The sequence below is a fragment of the Durio zibethinus genome, chromosome 18 (genome assembly GCF_047325235.1).
Source record: "Durio zibethinus cultivar Kanyao isolate XHJ-2024 chromosome 18, ASM4732523v1, whole genome shotgun sequence".
Lineage (NCBI taxonomy): Eukaryota > Viridiplantae > Streptophyta > Magnoliopsida > Malvales > Malvaceae > Durio > Durio zibethinus.
This window is the reverse complement of record NC_143179.1, coordinates 11565044-11586555: the sequence shown is the minus strand read 5'-3', so window position 1 is coordinate 11586555 and position 21512 is coordinate 11565044. Positions and strand designations below refer to the sequence as shown.

At 30.4% G+C, this 21512-nt stretch overlaps 3 protein-coding genes across 3 annotated transcripts; 2 read left to right on the top strand and 1 right to left on the bottom strand.

The window, feature by feature from the left end:
* The first annotated feature begins 2119 nt into the window (after positions 1-2119).
* Positions 2120-4751, top strand: LOC111291940 (WAT1-related protein At3g28050-like). Its single transcript, XM_022884076.2, has 7 exons — positions 2120-2507; positions 2589-2654; positions 2822-2935; positions 3487-3757; positions 3860-4018; positions 4114-4265; positions 4344-4751. Exons 1-7 carry the CDS (start codon positions 2311-2313, stop codon positions 4501-4503), a joined length of 1119 nt encoding a protein of 372 aa, XP_022739811.2. The 5' UTR covers positions 2120-2310; the 3' UTR covers positions 4504-4751.
* Positions 4706-9604, bottom strand: LOC111291939 (protease Do-like 9). Its single transcript, XM_089747554.1, has 9 exons — positions 8895-9604; positions 8156-8355; positions 7889-8069; positions 7524-7715; positions 6379-6611; positions 5696-5797; positions 5494-5544; positions 5294-5398; positions 4706-5190 (listed from the first exon to the last, which is right to left on the bottom strand). The coding sequence occupies exons 1-9, from the start codon at positions 9481-9483 to the stop codon at positions 5092-5094; spliced, it is 1752 nt and encodes a 583-aa protein (XP_089603680.1). The 5' UTR covers positions 9484-9604; the 3' UTR covers positions 4706-5091.
* Positions 9605-14602: 4998 nt separating this feature from the next.
* LOC149513721 (alpha-dioxygenase PIOX-like) lies at positions 14603-18383 on the top strand. Its single transcript, XM_089747553.1, has 10 exons — positions 14603-14767; positions 14853-15116; positions 15713-15862; positions 15953-16086; positions 16231-16444; positions 16547-16692; positions 16781-17008; positions 17090-17292; positions 17372-17615; positions 17839-18383. The coding sequence occupies exons 1-10, from the start codon at positions 14657-14659 to the stop codon at positions 18062-18064; spliced, it is 1920 nt and encodes a 639-aa protein (XP_089603679.1). The 5' UTR covers positions 14603-14656; the 3' UTR covers positions 18065-18383.
* The last annotated feature ends 3129 nt before the right edge of the window (positions 18384-21512 follow it).

The following is a 21512-nucleotide window of genomic DNA, read 5'->3' as shown; positions in this document are numbered from 1 at the left end:
TTGTACTGATAATCATAATTAACCTATTAGTGCAATGGGACAGAACAAAAATCATAGTAACATTTTTAGTGTAATGGAACAGAAGTATATCACTAATGGCACAATGAATAAAAACTACTATTCTCAACCAGTGGTACAATTCGAAACCGATATCGATATCACCAAATATATGTCAACGTGGTCAATAATTAACCTCCATTAGCAAGGTCAGAACATAGTCATACTATGAAACAAAACTCATAATATATTTTTAAATTAGCCAACATATACAAATTCATTATTTATAAATTTTCTCAAAACATAGTCCATACAAAATAAATTTCATAATCATTCCAAAGAAAAATTTCTTAATCAGACAAATGATAGATATATAAATATATTATTACAAAACTATATTTGAAAATCAAAATGATATCAGACCATATTCCAAACTCAAACAAAAAAAATCATATATACATGTTACATGCTTAACCCGATTTACAAAATAAATTGACAAAATTTCTTAATCAAACAAATGATAGATATATAAATCTATTATTACAAAACTATATTTGAAAATCAAAATGATATCAGACCATATTCCAAACTCAAACAAAAAAAATTATATATATATATATATGTTGCATGCTTAACCCGATTTACAAAATAAATTGACAAAATAATATATTATTATGTATATCAACTTTAAACATCTTGAAGCTGATTTTTAGAAATATAAAAACCGAAAGAATATCAAGTCACTTACATTGTGCATTAAATCGAAATTTAAGCAGCAAATCACTCAATTCTCCTAGTATCCTAATCATTTTAGAAATATTCAAAAATCAAAATGTAACAAGGAAAACCTTCCGTAGGTCATCCTAAAAAAATTAGGTTGTGTGGCAACCTTTTCGACAATTCGAAACTATTTAGAAGTATTTTCTTTTAGCATATAAAATATTTTCTTTTAATATAACAAAATATCTAAAATTGAGTATAAATATGAAATTAAGGATTGAAAGACAAAATTTAGTAACAATATAAATTTTTACAAATATTTAATTTTTAACATTTAATAGTGATCATTTTTTTGTAAATCTGAATATAATTTAATAACCCTTTAACAATACTAATAACATAGAATTAACACAATAAAAATATATTAAAATAAGTAAAAATTTATTAAAAATAATATAACTAAAATTCAAGTAATTTATAACTAAAAACATCAAATATTGGCTGAAAATAATTTTAAAAATAATTAAAAACAAAAATTTTTAAATTCTAAAAATTTCATATTTTGTGATCATTTAGCTCATTTTGAGCCACAAAAGCACAACTATCCTACAGTTTCTAATGACAAAGGGAACCACGAATTTAAAGTAGGGATGTAATAATACAACCTAGAATTTTGTTTTGGCAAAAATAATCTCTAGAAGCCTAAGTTTCAAAGGTTAAAACTTGACAAATTATCACAAATAGCACAGATTTTTTAAGTTTCAGATTCATGAAATCTATTTTGTAGCTTTAATTCTCTTAGCTTATAAATCATCTGAACAAACTAATTATACCAGTAGATGTTCACATTTTGTACTATCAAAAGCATCTAAAGTTTGACTAAATTGGCTATCGAAATAAGGAGTTCTAATTATTCAAAATTAGACGTTTGTAATTGTCAAAAATCTAAAATTTTGAAATTTCAAATGCTAAATTCTCTTAAATTGCTCAACTAAATGAAATGTCACATGTACTATTGAAAATTTCTTGAAAAGACCTTTTTATTGCTACCCACAATTTTACTGGATTGTCATCGAAAAATCGTCAAAATATTTTTAAAGTTGAAAAAACATAAAAAGTTAGAATGAGATTTATAAAAAATTGTATAAAACATGAAAATTTTAAAAGTTTTAAGCAAAATATTACTTTAATAAGTGATTTCTATTATTGATTTTCCTTATCTCTTCCTCTCTTCTTCTTCTCGTGTTTTTTTTTAAGTTTTTTCTCTCTTTTTTGTCGTTAGATAAAACCATTACAAAAACTATCGATAAATTTTCTTTTTATTTTCTTTTTCTTTAAATTTTTTTTAACCAATGATAGTAGACCATTGATTAGGCTACAATAACTTAGGCTTGAGTATTGCACTGTCAAAACACAAAACATAAGGGACCAATAATTATAGGACATAGGAAGCAATTCCCAAATATCAAAACTATTTTTCCAGTCACCCCTCATCAATAACAGTACCTTACAATTTGACAAAACCTTCAAATGTAGTGTCTTTCTGGGTTGTTAATTTTTGTTTGTTCTGAGAGAATTTGAGAGGAAGAAAAAATGGTGTGGAGATGGAGTTATTGTTACATGGATGTTCTGCCATTCACAGCTCTGGTGACAATGGAGTGTGTAAACGTGGGGCTAAACACACTTTTTAAAGCAGCTACTTTGAGGGGCATGAGCTACCATGTTTTTGTGGTCTATGCTTATGCCATAGCTGCTCTTGTTCTCCTTCCTGCTCCTTTCTTCTCCTACAGGTCATTCCTTTCTCACCTTGTCTGTCAGCCTACACTCTTTAGTTTTCATTTCTGATTTGTTTCTCTTTAGTTTTCTTGCAGATCAAGAGTGCTTCCTCCACTCAGCTTCCTTATATTATGCAAAATTGGACTTCTTGGGCTTATAGGGTAACTTTGTTTGATTCCTGCAGATCTGATGATTTGAAGAATAAGAAACCACGATTCTAGCAGAGTTATCCTTAATGATTTTGTTTCATTTCACAGGAAATTTTGTTTTTGTTTTTGTTTTTCTATTGATGATCAATTTTTTTTTTATTGTTTTGAAACTGGATCAGGAGTTCATCTCAAATCATGGGGTTCACAGGCATCAATTATAGTTCTCCTACTCTTGCTTCTGCAATCAGCAACCTGACACCAGCTTTTACCTTCATCCTAGCTATCATTTTCAGGTAATTTTTTGTTCCACCTTCAATTACCAAAGCACCCTTTAGTGGACAAAATTCAATGGATTGTTCATCTAAAAAATGGTTGCTGATAAAGTTGAACTGGCAGTTACATTCCTTTTGGTCACAGTTTAGAATAAATTTTCATCAGTTAATTCTGTCCATTAGATCATGTCTGTCGGTTGTGAGGTGCTTTTCATTTTGCTTTTGGATGGTACTTGCCTACTTGACTTTTGCAGTTTTACCAATGGAAATTCTGTACTTTTGGGAGTTTAGCCTAAGATTGAAGCAAGCACAGATGAGGTTCTGGCCGCAACACAATCTGACTTCATAGACATTTGCTTAATTTGATAAATTTTAGGCTTAATTCTCATAATTTCACAGCCAAAATAAGAATAACAAGGCAAACAAAAGTTTTTATTACCACAGGATAGTTGGGTGGCTAACAATGTCATAGGTTTTAGTGGGGCAAGTGCTCTTCTTCTGCTATTCTCTGATCTTAGAGTGCTGTTCTTTCTTTAATTTTCATATATATTTTTCCTTTTATTTTTTGAAAGAATGGAAAAGCTAGTTTGGAAAAGAACAAGCAGTCAGGCTAAAGTCATGGGCACCATAATATCAATTATAGGTGCATTTGTGGTGACTCTTTATAAGGGGCCAGCAATAGTCATAGCCTCAACACCTTCCATGTCACTTCAACAACCTCTGGACTCATCAAAAACAAATTTGGTTTCTGGTGGACTTCACTCAGCAAATCCTAGTTGGGTCATTGGTGGCATTTTCCTGACAGCCGAGTATATTCTGGTTCCACTCTGGTACATTGTTCAGGTCAGAGTTTGTTTATAAATTACAAACATTTTCAAACGATTAATCAAATGGTACCATTTGATGAAATTCGAAGAAATTAATCGATCCCGTAATGTTTTGCAGACACAAATCATGAAGGAGTATCCGGCAGAACTAACTGTAGTCTTCTTTTACAACTTATGTGTGAGCTTCACAGCTGCAATTGTTGGTTTAGCTACAGAAAGAAATGCAAGTGCTTGGGGAATAAAGCCAGATATATCTTTAGCCTCGGTTGTTTGCTCAGTAAGAACTAGTGCAACCATAGATGTAAACTATGGTTAAATGGTCTGAAACTGTAAATTTCCTGTCTAAATGTTTGGCCTACATTCTCTTTTCAGGGACTATTTGGTTCATGCTTGAACAATTCTGTCCATACATGGGCTCTGCGCTTGAAGGGACCTGTTTTTGTAGCAATGTTTAAGCCATTGTCGATTGCTATTGCCGTTGCCATGGGTGTCATGTTCCTAGGTGATACTCTCCACCTTGGGAGGTAATAAACAATGCAGTGTACTTTTGTTTAACTGCTTTTTTTTTAGCTAACCGACTGATTTCTTTTATACTTTTGCAGTTTCATTGGGGCAACGATTATATCGATCGGATTTTACACAGTGATGTGGGGAAAAGCAAAAGAAGAGATGGCTGATGACTCTGGCAATGTCACAGGCATAAATTCGCCATCGCCCCACAAAGTTCCCCTGCTTCAAAGCTACAAAGATGAACAGGTGTAGAAACAAATACATGACTATGAAAGCAGAATCACATTAATATATGCAAAATATCTGCAGTCAGAGCATTCGAGATGGATAATTTTCTCAGTGCAGAAGGATTAGAATCTCCCCCATTTCAGCTCATGTCAAATCCATCTACCAGCAAAAGGGTTGTCTGATATGAAGATATTGAAGCTCAAGTAAATTATGTACAGAAAATAGATGGTACAACCTGAAATGATTTATAAGAGTTCTCACTAATTTAATTAGTATCTTAGTTTAAATTTGATTAGTGTTAATATTATACAACAATCAAACTTTTATATGAAGTAAAGAAAAAAGAGAGAACAAAAAAGGGTACAAAATGCTTTCCTGAGCAGGTCTAGGAAAAATGGCCATCTCTCTCCTTCCTTCTGATATAAACTAAAACCAAGAACTGCAACCGAGCCATAACTACACCCCCAAAAATGAACAGGCAAAAGTTAACAGTATGTGGTGTCCCTCGACTGTCACTTGCATTGGCGAATGTATCTCAATACCATGTTCATGAGGAAACATGCAAAAGTAGGATCACATAGATTAACTTCTGGTGTTCCCCTAAACCTTCTCTCAAGTCTTGAGATCATCAGACATTGCAGATGATATACAGTGTGTGGTTAGGATATCTAAAGTTGCAGCCTTTGCAGCCTTGGTATGTAGCACTACTATCTGTGCAGCGGAAGTTGAGAATCAGCAAAACCAAAAATACATGTATTGTGTGTGTGTGTGTGTGTGTGTGTGTGTGTGTGAGAGAGAGAGAGAGAGAGAGAACCTGTTGATATTCCAGGTCAAATCTTAAATATTCATCATTGCAGTTATCGACCATATTAGCTAAGCTCTTTAGATTCTTCACAGGTTTGCCATTGAAAGCAAGAACCTAGATAAAGGAAATTAAAAGAAAATTTTAACATGTGTTCTTTAAAGTTTTTATATGCTTTACATCATCAGCAATGTCATGAAACACTCCCTGACCTGAGTATTGACGATTTCCTCATATCCGATATTTATGTCAGCTACAAGCACCTGAGAACAAAGAAAAAATTGTAAGCAACAAGGTCTAAAATGCAAGAATAAGAAAGAAAAGCTAATCATTTGCTACACCAGACTGTAAATTTATCATGTTAATATTCATAAACAATATCTTGAAAGGATAAACATGAGAAATGACAGAGACCTGTGAAACAACAACAAGCTGTTCATTGATAGACTCTGCCATTGCATGTAGATGCTTATCTAATAGTTTGACTGGCGCATCAAATTCATAATCCTTCCCATACTGTAGATGAGAGAAGCAGGGATGTTAGAAGTAAGCAAACTTGACTACTGAAAAGCAAATCATAAACACATAACCAGTCTTCACCACACTCATGAAGATAAGTTCAGCATATTTGCAACAGTGGATGATGATGAACAAATGAAGTGGGTTGTAGGATGCTCATAATTTGGAAAGAATCTCTGGTTATGTGGCAATGTACAAAGTGTTCTGTAAAGCTTAACAAACAATAATATATATGTATGGGTGTGTGTTTACAAGACAGACCAAAAGTTTAGCTAGTGTTAAGGTTCTTTCCAAATTCTGAGCAATGGTTAGGACAATTCTAGATTAAACAGCTCTCCAATTCCTTAGGGCAGCAGAAGGAAAGGTGTATCATTCCACTAATGCAGACCTCAAACCTCACTAATGGGGGCCCTTTGTCGCACCAATAAAAAAAAATCTAATCAAGTTTCCCAATAACACAACAAAGACAAGAACCAAAAAACTAAAACAAAGAGTTCCTTATGCATTTAAACAATTACCAATAATTGATCTATCAAGTTCGAGAAAGAAAACACAGAGAGAGAGAGATCACTACACACCTCAGAACGCAAGTATGGAACAGTAACAGTTGTAAAAACAAATCCTGCGATAATGTAATAAGAAGGAGGTTTCCCATTGGCGTGTGCTGGGATAAGCCTCTTGTGGGTAGCAAGCTTTATGTCATATGCAAGTATCTTTGAATCACGGAGAACTTTAACCAATGCAGTATCCCCAGTATACTTCTGAGAAACAAGATAGCTGAAACCTATGCGCTCCCCATGCCTGAATGGAACTGCTTTTTCCCCATGTCAAGGAAAAAAGAGAAAAGAGAAAGAATAGGTCAAGAGAATGTTTCCCCACAAAACATAGAACAATATCTGCCACAATACTTAAGTGAACTAAAAGTTTACAGACAACTGGAATCAAACATGTGAGAGTCATCTAGTGGACTTTCAACTTTGTAGTCAAGTGAGTTAGTCAAGCATTATGCAACAACCATCACTTATCCAGAGCCCATAGCGAATGAAAAAGCAATTAAACCAGCAACTGAAAAAACTTTCATGTGTAGAGAAAGCTGCAAAACTCCAGAACTCGTGATAAAATTGGGATATGAATTGAATACCAAAAGAGACCACATGAATATTTCATGATTTTTTTGCATTGAAGGTTTTGTTCTGGTTTCATTTTTAAATTCTTTTGGGCCAAAATCATGAGTCATGATTGCTTAGGAAATCTCTCCTCTTCAAGGTCAAAATAAAATTTTAAGCCACTAAGGCATTATAAGACACCAAACCTATTAGACCTTAAAACTACCTCTCCACTATGAATAAACACTGCTTTTAATACCCGGCTCTCATAAATGGCTCACTGATTAAACTAAACAATATCTCCATAGCATATTTTCATGTGAGTTAGTAACCACAGCTAAATCATCATTCTCCACTAAGAAAGACATCCTACAGAAACATTCTAATCTTTACCAAACATAAAAACAATATTTAACATTTGCAGTCATAGTCCCAGAAAGAGGCAAATATTCTGACTCCAAGATAGTCTTGAGATGATGCAGAAATTACTAAGGCAATAAAAGTAATATGCATATATGCATATGTATGTCATGCATACATACATATACTCAGGTGAAAATTCTAATGAATACAATGATATGAGATCCTATCAACATGGGGGGGGAGAAGTCGCTTACCTGTTCCATCATTAGCAACTTTTACCCCATCAAAACTAAGTATAATATCAGATGGCTTCAGAAGATGAGATTCTAGAGCTGTGGGCTCAATTCTCTTAATACGAACCCCCTTCTGATCCGGTTTCATCCCCATTGCCACGCGCAAATCAGGATTTTCCATCTTTTGCCACTCAATACCAAGGATTGGAAAGCCTGAAACAGAAATGGCAAAGAGTACATGAGTAAGAATTCAAGCACAACAGAAATACAATTGAAATCAAAGTATCAAACCACTTTCTAATTCCAAAATTGACCAGGCAAATAGAGAGCCAAGAATGATAACTCGACTGAACTTTAAATAAAATGAGTACTGCTCGGAATAATACCTGTATATGCCCCATTCTTTTCATAATCCTGAATGAAGTGCATTATAACTGGTGTAGGTATGACATATCCAATATTTTCCACATCTTCATGTTTCAAAGATTGAAATGCAATACCAACACATTTGCCCTTATCATTGAAGGCAGGCCCGCCAGAATTTCCAGAGTTTATAGCTGCGTCTATCTGCAAAAGAATATCAACCGCAAGAGGTCAATAAGCACGTCAAGCAAACATGTTGAACTGCTACAAGCTGGAACTAATTTCAAAACCTGTAGTCCCAAAAGCTCAGTTGAGCCATGAACATATGAGAGTATTTCAATACGTGATACAACACCGCTAGTAACAGAGATTGTGTCACCTCCAATCGGGTAGCCCACAACAGTTACGGCATCTTGAAGTGCAGGCAAATCTCCAAACTCAACAGGTGAAACGCCTTCCCAGAACTCATCATCACTAACTGTTAACATTGCTGCAGCAATCAAAAACAAGAATTTATTAATCAATCAACTCAAACATTTCCCTTCTTTAATCAATAGCCATTTTCTCACAACAGACATTAATCAAGCTTCTCTTAGAAACACAAGTAGTCCCTGTTCATAACAATGCAGTAGCATAAATTCAGAAAACATGTTGGGATGAGCTATTTCCACATATACCTGCTTTGAAACTAAAGATCACTGCAATTTACTCTGAACATAGACCTATTAACTCTGCTTTAAAGCAAGCAAAATCAATAATTCACCCGCTTCCCTTTTGACTGAATAAAATTATATTACTCAAACTTCACTAAACCCAAAAGGGAGAGGGAATCTGCCTCCTAATCATTCGAAACGAATATCCATAAAAACTCCAACCTTAAATACCCTTACCCTCCCACTCAATACAAGCAACCCAATACCATTTCAACCCATTCCAATACTGTCAGAATCAAATTCCCACACAACTACTTGGGAAAATACTTTAAAAAATCCAAAAAATATCTTTAAAAAAATCAAAACTTTCTCTTACCAATATCGCATTCAGTCCCAATAGCCAAAACAGTAGCCAAGTACTTAGTATCAGACCCCCTTTTCTTCAACTTCACTTGTGTATAATGTTCCACTGAATGAGCATTTGTTAACACTCTTTTCCCTCCAATTATAAACCCACTACTACTTGAAGAGTACTGCCTTTTCCTTTGCCATGGCAGCGAATAATTCGGCTCCGTGTGAACACAAAACACTTTCACCACCGCATCCATCGCTGGCACCACCCTCGCAGCCACGCTCTCCCACTTCGCCACTGGCTGCGGTGGCAGCTCCAATACCACGCCCACATTTTGATAAGGTCTCCGTTCGGGGGACGCCGCCACATGCGGCTCCGTTTCCTCCGTGTGCCCAGCGCCAGACTTCCTCGGTCGTCCTCGGCCCCGTCGAACCAGTGGTGGGCTATTGGCGTCATTATTGACCGTGGCAGTCGAGACAGCGTCGTTTGCAGCGATAAAGACGTCATTTTGAGCAGTAACGGCGGCATTAGGATTGGTGTACTGGAAGTCCATGGTTTCGTTGGTTGGTGCAGGGATTTTGGGTTTCCGGCCTCGCTTTCTCGTTTCCCCCATTGGGTTTTGTCTGTTTTAAGGTTTCAAATTTAAGGTTTTTGAGTTGAAGATTGTCAATCTCAGGTATGGGATTCTTTGCTTACTGCCTCCGTTTTCGAAGCGAAGGCAAGATAGGTGGGGAATGAGGGTTCCAAATGGTGACAGGAAGGAGAGGAGAGAGAATATGAATTGGGCCTTAGTTGGGCTTTCAATGGCCTGAAATATGGGCTATCAGCCCAATTCAATGTGTTTGATTTATTGGGCCAGATGTGCTTTTTATGGAATGAAACATGGGCAATTTAGCCCAATTCAGACTAAAACATGGAGTTTGAGCTTGAAAGTTGGGCTTCTAATGGACAAAAAAATGGGCCTCTTGCCCAGTTACAAAGTGAGGTGACTTTCTATTGGATTGAGAAATTGGCTATATTTGTCCTTCTTTTTTATTAATTTGGGCTTAATTGGGCAATTGGTGAACATATATATGGGCCTTGAAGCCTAATTTTTAAGTATAGGAAAACTCATGTAGAATAACAATTTGGGCCTTTTAGCCCAATTTCAGATTTTAGGGCAATGTTAAATGAATTGATTACCTAGTAGGTTTGCCAAGTTTTTAATCTTGAAGATCAAAATTTCTTACTTTATTAAAAGTAAGAAGGTCACCGAGGTCCAAGAGATAATTCATCAGTAGTAGAATCGACTTCAAAGCTGAAAATTTTGAATTTAAATTCAATCGTAACTAAAAGGCCAAAAAAAATAAGAGAGTTAAAGTCATAATAAAAAAAAAATTTGAATGCAACATTTATTTTGTACCTTTCTATATCGTACTATTTTTTTTTTTGGTATATAAGCATTTGGCCTTCTTGGCACAAGGTGCTTATGCGCCCTCTCATTTATGCTCACCTTGCTTTCTCTCTCCAAAGGAACTTCCTAGGTATCTCTCAAGGCATGCACATTTGCTTTTGCTTTCCTTTGTGCCTATTTTTAGGCAATGTTCTGCTCCATTTGTTTCTTCAATTGTTTCGACCATTGCTGTAACAGTACATAGTGGTTACTGTAGCATAAAGAAGGTACTATAGATTTCAACTTATGTATATTGCAAAATTTGTCATTGGTTTCTGTGAAGTTTGTCGGTGTTCGATCAGATTGAAGCATCTGAATATCATCACTTACAATCTCTTTATCACCATGCAAGACTTAAAAAAGAACCTCTAGTTATGCACAACATTCAATTTGGGAACATACAATCTCAATTACTTTAAGTTGCAAAAAAGCTCATGATTAATTTCAGTCTACATTTCAAAAACAAATGTTAATCACTTAAGCTTATCTAGCTCTTAAAGAAAACACTAAACATGCAGACTAGTTTATTATTTAGTGAAATAATAATTGATTATATAAATATCACAATTTATTATAAATATAATTTTTTTTAATTAATTTTAGATTGAACTCAAATTAATTGTTTAGGGGTCGTTTGATATTGTTGCATTTTTTATATTTTATATTTTAGAAAATTTTATTTTGTTTTTATTTCAATTTATCTAATTTGAAAACATGTTTGGATAAAATATTTTTATTTTAGAAATATGAAATCAAAATCATGTAAAAGAAAATGGTTAAAGTTTTTAGACTCTATTTATTATTAATAATATAATAATATTATTAATAATATATTATTTATTAATATAATACTTATTAATATATTATTAATATAATATATTAGATTAATAATATATTATTAATAATGTATTACTATATTATTAATATAATATAGTAATATATTATTAATAATATATTATATTAATAAATAATATATTATATTAATATGATAGAAATAATCTATTAATAGATATTATTTATTAATAATATATTATTAATATGTAATATCTTTATATTAATAAGTAATATTATATTAATAAATAATATTGTATTATTAATATAATATTGCTTATTTATTAATATAATATTATTTATATAATAAATATATTAATATTTATATAATAAAATTATTATTTTATTAATATATTATTTGTAATATTACTATAATAATTTAATTATATTTTTTGTAAATAGTATCTGTGTGGTAATAGTACCAAATTATTTTCAAAAAATTAAAAATATCATTTATCTATTTTTAACAAATTTTAAAATTTTTTAAAATTTTATTTTTAATTTTTAAAATTAAAAAATAAAAATAACTTATTTTTATTTTTAATTTAAAAAAAAAAACTGAAAATGAAAACAAAAATATAAAAAATGTCGACCGCTTTCTTCTTTGCTTTTTTTATTTTATTTGAAAACAATTAGGGTACACTCCTAATCTGTTAACGGAAAGCAATTCCCCTTTCACAAACACTAATCATTTTATTAAAATTACTGTCACGTTTAATCTTGTGAAGAAAAAGTCAATTCAAGTGTCACCCAAACAAACTGTGGGCGAGATTAAACAATAATTTTTGTTTGATGTAATTTTCTTTAAGAAAAAAAAAATTCAGTGTGAACCAATCAAACTGTGGGCGATACGCTAATATATATCCCAATTTGACCAAATGAATTAGTTGCCTGAATTAAATAAATTTGATTTGATTTTTTATTAATATAATTTTTTAAATTTTTTAAATTTAATTCAAATTATTTATTTATTTTTGTAATTGATGAATTCAAATCAAATTTTATTGATTTGACTCAGTTTATTGATATTTAAAAATATTTTACTATTATTTTCATTTTTTAAATATATTTAAATAAATTTAAATATAAAATAATTATATTTATTTTGTAAAAATTTAAAATTTATATAAATTAAAAAAATATAATTAAATTTTGTATTTTTAATATTTTCACTTTACTATCCAAAATTAATCCAAATCAAATTAAAATATTTTATATCAAATTCAAATCAAATGAATAAAAAAGAAAAACACATTCCAAATCATATTAAATATTATAATTTTTAATAATTTTTATTTTTTTGATTTTTTTCGTCCTAATAGCCTATACCTTAGGGACAGGCACCAAAGCTATAACAGTAAGAATGATAATGGTTCAATTCAAATCAAATTTTATTTTATTTTTTTGAATATTATATAATATTATAAAATTTTAAAATTTAATCTAAATCTGAATTGAATCTTTATTCGATCTGAACCAATCTGAATTTTATCAATTTGGTCCCATTGGCTTTATCGGTTTTACATTTTTAATTTTTATATATTATTTTAATATAAAATTTTAATATATCAAAATAGATTTTGATATAAAATTATTATTTTTATTTTATAAAAATTTAAAATATATATAAAAATTAAAAATATATATAATTCAATTCGATTTTAATTTTTTTAGATTTTTTACTTCTTCATCGAACCTAATATATATATTTAAAATTTGAATTTAATATGAACAAATAAAAAAAATAATTTAATCTAGACCGAACATTATGATTTCAAATGAATTTTCAGATTTTTCAATTTTTTTTTCACTCCTATGTATCAAGACAAAGTAACTCTCCATCAATAGTTGATAAGTATGCCTACTAGTCAAGGATAACACGTAACACGTGTTAATTCTTTACGTATCTTGCTAAATTATTATTTTAATTTTATAAAAATTTAAAATATATATAAAAACTAAAAATATATATAATTCAATTCAATTTTAATTTTTTTAGATTTTTTACTTCTCCATCTGAACCTAATATATACATTTAAAATTTGAATTTAATATGAACAAATAAAAAAAATAATTTAATCTAGACCGAACATTATGATTTCAAATGAATTTTCAGATTTTTCAATTTTTTTTTCACTCCTATGTATCAAGACAAAGTAACTCTCCATCAATAGTTGATAAGTATGCCTACTAGTCAAGGATAACACGTAACACGTGTTAATTCTTTACGTATCTTGCTAAATTATTATTTTAATTTTATAAAAATTTAAAATATATATAAAAACTAAAAATATATATAATTCAATTCAATTTTAATTTTTTTAGATTTTTTACTTCTCCATCTGAACCTAATATATATATTTAAAATTTGAATTTAATATGAACAAATAAAAAAAATAATTTAATCTAGACCGAACATTATGATTTCAAATGAATTTTCAGATTTTTCAATTTTTTTTTCACTCCTATGTATCAAGACAAAGTAACTCTCCATCAATAGTTGATAAGTATGCCTACTAGTCAAGGATAACACGTAACACGTGTTAATTCTTTACGTATCTTGCTAAATTATTATTTTAATTTTATAAAAATTTAAAATATATATAAAAACTAAAAATATATATAATTCAATTCAATTTTAATTTTTTTAGATTTTTTACTTCTCCATCTAAACCTAATATATACATTTAAAATTTAAATTTAATATGAACAAATAAAAAAATAATTTAATTTAGACTGAACATTATGATTTCAAATGAATTTTCAGATTTTTCAATTTTTTTTTCACTCCTATGTATCAAGACAAAGTAACTCTCCATCAATAGTTGATAAGTATGCCTACTAGTCAAGGATAACACATAACACGTGTTAATTCTTTACGTATCTTGCTAAATTTAAGTTGGAGTATTCAATGGTTGATGATTTTTTTCTTTTTTAGAGATTTCTTACAAATAATTAAAAGTATTTTAAATATTTAAATTGATTTGATATGATAAATTATTGTCAAGTTAATTTGATATATTTAAAATCGTACCAATTCAATTATGTTGTTATCGTTTTTTATTGATTTTTTGTCTCTCGATTATAAATATAAATATCCAGACTTTATTATCCCAAGATAGTTTCATATGACCTTAATCCTTTATCAGCCCAAATGTATTTGAACTGTTCATAAATGTACAAAACAAAACGGAGCACGTCTCCTACAACATGGTAAAGTTTTTCAATTAAGTTCAGCTAAATGTAAGAAGAATCTTCTGTTCTAGGATAAACATCATATTTTCAATATGGGGTTCTGATTCTTAGCACATGTTTTAACGTACAAAAGTCATAATTTGCATGCATGTAAAGCTTTGACCTAAGAAAACACGTGCATGTATTTTAATTTTGAAGCAGTATCACATATTCCTCCCCGCCTTCGAACTTCTCTTAGTTTCGTCTATAAATAAAGGCATATGTTTGGCTACGATTCTTACAGGGAATAGCTTTACAAACAAAAAACTTTGGTTTTGTCTGAAAATCAATGGCATTTTCTATAATGTCCTTGTTCACTAGCCTGCTACATCGTTTCATCCATGAAGATTTTCATGAAGCTGTCTCTAAGATGACCATAATCGATGCTTTCCTCTTCCTTGTAAAATATTCCATCCTTCAATCATGTTCTGCTTGTACATTTAGTTCAAAACTGTCGCTTTAACTAACATTTTTTTGGCGAGCAGATTGTGCACTCGGTCGATAAATTGGGCATGTGGCACCGATTACCGGTTTTCTTAGGTCTTTTTTATCTGGCCATTCGCCGGCATCTTCACCAGGAGTACAATCTGTTGAATGTTGGTAAATCTCCATCAGGTGTTCGGTTTAATCCAGGGGATTATCCTTACAGAACAGCTGATGGAAGATATAATGATCCATTCAATGAAGGAGCAGGCAGCCAAGGAAGCTTCTTTGGCAGGAACATTTTGCCTGTTGCTCAAAAAGATAAGGTATATATATACAGTATATAATAATCAAATAAGTGAAGAATTCACCTTGTTCAACCAAAAGACCGCATGGCATCACACTAGAACTCGCTCGTTTTGGTGATTTTTGGTTCAAAACTATTTCGAATTTAAATCTCTTTGAGTTCGATATATTTTAAATTTTTTTAGATCTTATATAAGATATCGTGTTCAAACAATTTTGGGTAGGCTCAAGTTTTTAAATTTGAGTTTATTTTGTCATACTTTTAAATCAAACATATTAATATTAAGGTGGCATGAGATTTTTTTTTTTAATAAAAGAGGAAGATTGTAAGTGCTAGAATTTTTTGACACCAAATCTAATAGACGTTGTCTTTTAAAAGTGATATAAATCAACTAAAATAAATTCTAAATTAATTTTTATTTTTTTGCACACGAGAAAATTTAGAATCTTAAACCTAATTTCACTGAACAAAAGTAATAACGTCACATTAATTCTAAATTATCATTAAATAATACTATAGACGAGAATTTACAAAAACTAATATTAGATTTAATGTTCTTTATATTTATTATCTTTTAATTTCACTATAATCATGATGACAAAAATTTGTTGTTAGTTAATGAAGCCAGATCCCATGGTTGTCGCCACAAAACTTTTGGCACGAACACAATACAAAGACACTGACAAGCAATTCAACATGATAGCAGCTTCTTGGATCCAATTTATGATCCATGATTGGGTTGATCACATGGAGGATACCAACCAGGTTAAGTATAATTATCGATCAATTATATAAACTTTTATGCAAATTAATGATATTATTTAACTTTATTGTTGGGCAAATTACTTATGGCAGATTGAGTTGATTGCACCTCAAGCAGTTGCTAGTAAATGCCCCCTCAGTTCTTTCAAATTTTACCAGACAAAGGAGTTTCCAACCGGTTTCTATGAGATCAAAACTGGCACAAAGAACATCCGTACTCCGTGGTGGTAATAGTCTGATTAAATTGGCTTCAACTTACCATATATTAGGGTGTTTGAGAACCTAATCATTAATTCCGACTCTTTATATATAATATAATATATATATGCGTTCAGAATATCATACATGAATATGGGTGATTCAATTTGTAGGGATGGAAGTGTTATATATGGTAGCAATGTTGAAAGTTTAAAAAGGGTAAGGACTTTCAAAGATGGAAAGTTAAAGATTTCAGAAGATGGCTTACTTCTACATGATGAGGAAGGGATCCCCATATCAGGAGATGTTAGGAACAGTTGGGCCGGTGTCTCCACGTTGCAGGCTCTATTCATTAAAGAGCACAATGCTGTCTGTGATGCCCTCAAGGTCTTTCAATTCAATCTTTGCAAATTGCTTGCTTCATTGCTGATTGAAAATAATATAAATATTGAGCATTAACTAAACATTAATCTTTGAAATATTATTTAGAAGGAATATCCAGAATTAACTGATGAAGAATTATACCGCTACGCAAGGCTGGTAACTTCTGCTGTGATTGCAAAGATCCATACTATTGATTGGACTGTGGAGCTTCTGAAAACTGATATGTTGCTTGCAGGGATGCGTGCTAACTGGTAATCTAATATTTTTTCTTCCTTTATCATTAGCTCTGTTCAATTGTAAGATAAGTTCCGACGAATATCATTCTCAAATTTGTCATAGGTATGGCCTGTTGGGAAAGAAATTCAAGGACACATTTGGGCATGTCGGGGGAGCCTCATTGGGAGGTTTGGTTGGTCTGAGAAAGCCTGATAATCATGGCGTTCCTTACTCTTTGACGGAGGAGTTTGTCAGCGTCTATAGAATGCACTCGCTTCTGCCAGATTTCCTTCACCTCAGGAACATCAATGTGGCACCAGGGCCCAACAAATCTCCACCTTTGATAGAGGAGTATGCCTTGGAAAACAATGCTTCCCATTGGTTTTCTTGTCAATATTTAATCTAACTTCGTGTATTTGCTTGTCAATGCAGGGTTCCTATGCCAAATTTGACAGGCCATAAAGGAGAAAAGACTTTATCACAAATTGGATTCACCAGGCAAATCGTTTCAATGGGGCATCAAGCTTGCGGTGCACTAGAGCTGTGGAACTATCCTTCATGGCTTCGAGACCTTATACCACAAGATGTCGATGGCAAAGACAGGCCTGACCATGTGGACTTGGCAACTCTTGAAAGTGAGTCCCCATTGAAATTTCCGGTTCATTAATACAGAAATCATGGGAAGTTTGATTTATTTTGATATCGTTGATGCAGTTTATAGGGACAGGGAGAGGAAAGTTGCAAGGTATAACCAATTCCGCAGAGCTCTGCTATTAATACCAATCTCTCGATGGGAAGATTTGACAGATGATACTGAAGCCATTCAAACTCTTAATGAAGTTTATGGTAATGATGTTGAAGAGCTGGACTTGTTGGTAGGCCTCATGGCAGAGAAGAAGATCAAGGGTTTTGCCATCAGTGAGACAGCTTTCATCATATTCCTACTGATGGCAAGCAGGTAAATAAATTAACTAAAAATTTAGTTTTTTTCCATCTCAAATTAACCTGAATTAATAAAAAAAATTAATATGAACTCAAAACTTAATTCAATTAATTCATTTAATCATTTTTATGCAATAACATTTAACAAATTTAAAATTTAAATTCTAACAGCTCGATAAAATATATTAATGATGATGAAAAAGGGTTTTGAATTAATTTTGATTTGGCTGATGTTGTAGGAGGCTTGAAGCAGACAGGTTCTTCACAAGCAATTTCAATGAGGAGACATACACAAAGAAGGGTCTTGAATGGGTGAACACTACTGAGAGCTTGAAAGATGTGTTAGATCGTCATTACCCAGAAATTACAAAGAAGTGGATGAACTCAACAAGTGCATTCTCTGTTTGGGACTCACCTCCAAATGCTCACAATCCTATCCCTCTATATCTTCGTCTACCCTCTTAAAATTTTCGTTCAAACTCTTAAAATTTCTGTTCGATGATAATCAAGTCAAGTGTCAATTATATTTTAGCCACAATCAGAGATCGCTTAATAGAATTTAAAAGTGGGTTAATTTTATTATAAAAGTACAATATTATACAAAAAAAAAAAAAAAACAATAAAAGGTCTAGGAAAGTGATAGTGAAATTGTTCCATCATTATTTTAATGTAAGATATCAACTCCTTCGTGTTGTAATTTACAATAACATTGCTTGTTTGTTTGTTTTTCTTACTTTTGTATTAATTTTATGCATCAATAAAAGTCCAATGATTCTTGATCTAATTGTACTGAACAATGGAATTAACATCCTATTATTTCATAAATTTCAATTCAATCAATCCCAAAGGTTTGATTTCATTATTACTACATTTTGTTTTATAATTTTATGTAATTTCCTGGCCTATTGATGTAGCCCATGAAAGGGATGGACCAGCTGCATTTCAATTCAGACTAGTACTGTTTTAGAGAATAGAAGGTCTTTCAATGGTAAAGCAAGCCACCCTGGCCCAAGTTTGGGCTTGTTTATAATTTGGCTAAATATTTAATTTGAGATTGAATATTTTATTGGTTACTCAATTTAAGATTAAATATTTTAATTTATATAAATAAAAATCAAATGTTATCCACTTATAACATTATAAGAATTTTTTTTAATAAAAATTAAAATTTACATAATACGCAATGTTAAATTTAACAATAATTATAAACAAATATGATGTGAAATTAAATTACTCACAACATATAATGACAAGTGGAAAGGTTTTGCTAATCTTATTGTTTGTTCAAGCTTTCAAATTCTTCGTAGGTCGCTTTACCTCTAAAGACTACTTTTCTAATCCCATCCAATAGCTACCATTAATAAAAAAAAAATCAATCAAAACAATAATGTACCATCACAAAAAAAAAAAAAAAAAGAAGTACCTAGTAAGGACGAATGGAGTGAGCTGTGGAGGTGATGGAATTAGGGTAAGGAGTTTTAGACCAAGTGAGCAAATCTACTATGGAAGGGTGTGGTTTCCTAATTGGAGTGCTCTTCTCCATTTTGTTTAGGTTTTCTCTAATTTCATTCTCAAAATTACCCACAAAAAAATGCTTCCTATGCGAATAAAATAAAAACGCAAAGCCTCCGATTACTCCTCGTATGCAACAACAAAGAAGGCAATGTTTTTAAAGCTTTGAAATAATGAAAGGAAAACGGGATCTTTGAGAAAAAGAAAGATGCAAATGACAATTCAAAGCAGATTTGCTATGGGTTTGAGTTTTTTGGTTTTTTTTTAATAATTTTTTTTATGATAATAACTTGTCAATGGTGATTTTCTTAAAGATGATCAAAGCACAAATTGATTGCAATGGTCATTTTTTTAAAGTCATGCAATTAGTTATTTAGGTCTTCAAACTTCACCAAATTCATCTCATATTCATTTTGTTTATAAGTTTCTTGATTTTGCTGTACAAAGAGAAATAGGTCTTTTGATTTTACAATGCAAAGAAAGATAAGTCTTCTAGTTCAAGCAATTAGTTCTTTGGATCTTCAAGTTTCAGCAATTAATTTTTTTGATTTTGCAATGCAAAGATAAGCAACCCAAATAACACGTCCAAGGCAATTGCTTCTCCAACGCCATTCACTTGAGGTCGTGCAGTGCTTGCCGCTTTCTTTGTTGCTCATTTTTTGTGAGGGCTTTGAATCCGGAGCTCTAGGTCTTTGAATTGATTGGAATTTTATTTTTCTTTGGTCATAGCAGAGGATGAAGGAGTTTTAAGTTATGCTTATAGAAGCGTCTTTAATGTTTTCTGGGTTTAGATTTTCATCAACTAACGCTGAAATTGATTTTTTACTATTTGAAAAACAAGCTTGATTCTATGAGAAGTGTGGCAAATTCTGACAATGAAAGTTGTAGACATGAGCTTGGGTATTACTAAATTTATGAAGGTATCCAGAATTTTTATTACAAATAATAAAAAGAGGTTAAAAGTTTTAGTTCAAATAAAAAGGCTTAAAGATGTTAATTGCATCTAAATAAAAAAAAAAAAGTCAAGTCATTATCATATTAAACTTTTCACGTTATATAACAATGCGTGTTTTTCATATTTTATTTTTTATTGAAAAAAATCATACATTGTTATAATTAGATAACATTTAATATTTATTTATATAAATTAAAATTTTTAATCTTGAATTAAATAATCACATAAACTTTTAATCTTAAATTTAACACTTAGTCTTTATAATTTAAAAAAAAAAAAAAAAAAAACCCAAATGTATTCGAAAAATGAAATTTAAGCCAACTATTTTTTTTTTTTAAGTATTTAACAAACTTGACTGGACTTTGTTTGAGTTGTTACATAAAGATCTATTGATATTGAAGTAAAAAGTATTTCTATTATTATGTGTAATTTGTAGTTTTTTTATTTGAAATTGTAAAAAATTTTAGTTATTAAAATTAAGAGTGTAAACTTTTTAAATTTATTTATAAGCTAGGCCTTAAACAAAGCTTTTTGAATCGAGACCTTACTTGAGATATAATTTAATTAATAAAAATTTATTTTTATTTAATTGTAATTCTAAAATATATTCAAAATATTAATACATTAAAATTTTAATATTTTAAAATATTTTTATGGTCTTTTGGGAGCGGCGAACCAAATCAAACCTTGAGCAAATTTGTTAAAAACTATTTGTAATTAACTTAGATCAACCCATAAACATCTCTAAACACTATTATTATACTAAATATATCCATGTTATGCTAATATTATATAATATATTTCATTACATAGGGTACTATATATTTTTTTAATACAACTAATAATATCTTCAAATTTTATCTAAATTTAATATTTTTTAAATGATTTTAAAGATATATTTTCTCATATCAACATTTATTCTCAAAATATTCTTTACAAAAATCGAACTCAAAATGATTAAAAAAAAACCTTTTTTTTTTTTTACCAAATTGAGGAATCTCTTATTAGTGTAAGCTACCATATATTTGTTTGTCTATCAACACTTCTAGGAATTAAAATAAACAAGTTATTTAAATCTAAATGCTACTATTATAATATGATTTTTAATTAAAAATAACTAAAACAACGTGAATTAAATATTAGATTTTTTATTTTTAAAAAATATATTTAAATATAAATATAATAATTTATATTCATATAATATTTATTTTATATTAAATATATTTAAAATATAAAAATTATCATATCATAATTCATCTTGACTTATTAAATATAAAAAAAAAAATTTAATATTTATCAAATTTATATATAATCTTTATTAAAATTCTAAATTATATCATTTTGTGTTTTTTATATTATTTTTATACGATGTCATTAAATATTATTTGTGCTTAGGGATGGCAATCCAATTCATTCCCGACGGGTTCCGACCCGACCCTATGAGGT

What these genes read in the sequence shown, in the direction of transcription:
- LOC111291940 (XM_022884076.2), top strand. Translation starts at nt 2,311, where the DNA reads ATGGTGTGGAGATGGAGTTATTGTTACATGGATGTTCTGCCATTCACA. An exon ending in GCTCCTTTCTTCTCCTACAG is followed by an intron (nt 2,508 to 2,588) that starts GTCATTCCTTTC and finishes GTTTTCTTGCAG; the next exon opens with ATCAAGAGTGCTTCCTCCAC. An exon ending in GGACTTCTTGGGCTTATAGG is followed by an intron (nt 2,655 to 2,821) that starts GTAACTTTGTTT and finishes AAACTGGATCAG; the next exon opens with GAGTTCATCTCAAATCATGG.
- LOC111291939 (XM_089747554.1), bottom strand. Translation starts at nt 9,483, where the DNA reads ATGGGGGAAACGAGAAAGCGAGGCCGGAAACCCAAAATCCCTGCACCA. An exon ending in CTGAGCTTTTGGGACTACAG is followed by an intron (nt 8,070 to 8,155) that starts GTTTTGAAATTA and finishes ATTCTTTTGCAG; the next exon opens with ATAGACGCAGCTATAAACTC. An exon ending in TTGACCTGGAATATCAACAG is followed by an intron (nt 5,191 to 5,293) that starts GTTCTCTCTCTC and finishes TCCGCTGCACAG; the next exon opens with ATAGTAGTGCTACATACCAA.
- LOC149513721 (XM_089747553.1), top strand. Translation starts at nt 14,657, where the DNA reads ATGGCATTTTCTATAATGTCCTTGTTCACTAGCCTGCTACATCGTTTC. An exon ending in ACATGGAGGATACCAACCAG is followed by an intron (nt 15,863 to 15,952) that starts GTTAAGTATAAT and finishes TACTTATGGCAG; the next exon opens with ATTGAGTTGATTGCACCTCA. An exon ending in CTGTCTGTGATGCCCTCAAG is followed by an intron (nt 16,445 to 16,546) that starts GTCTTTCAATTC and finishes AATATTATTTAG; the next exon opens with AAGGAATATCCAGAATTAAC.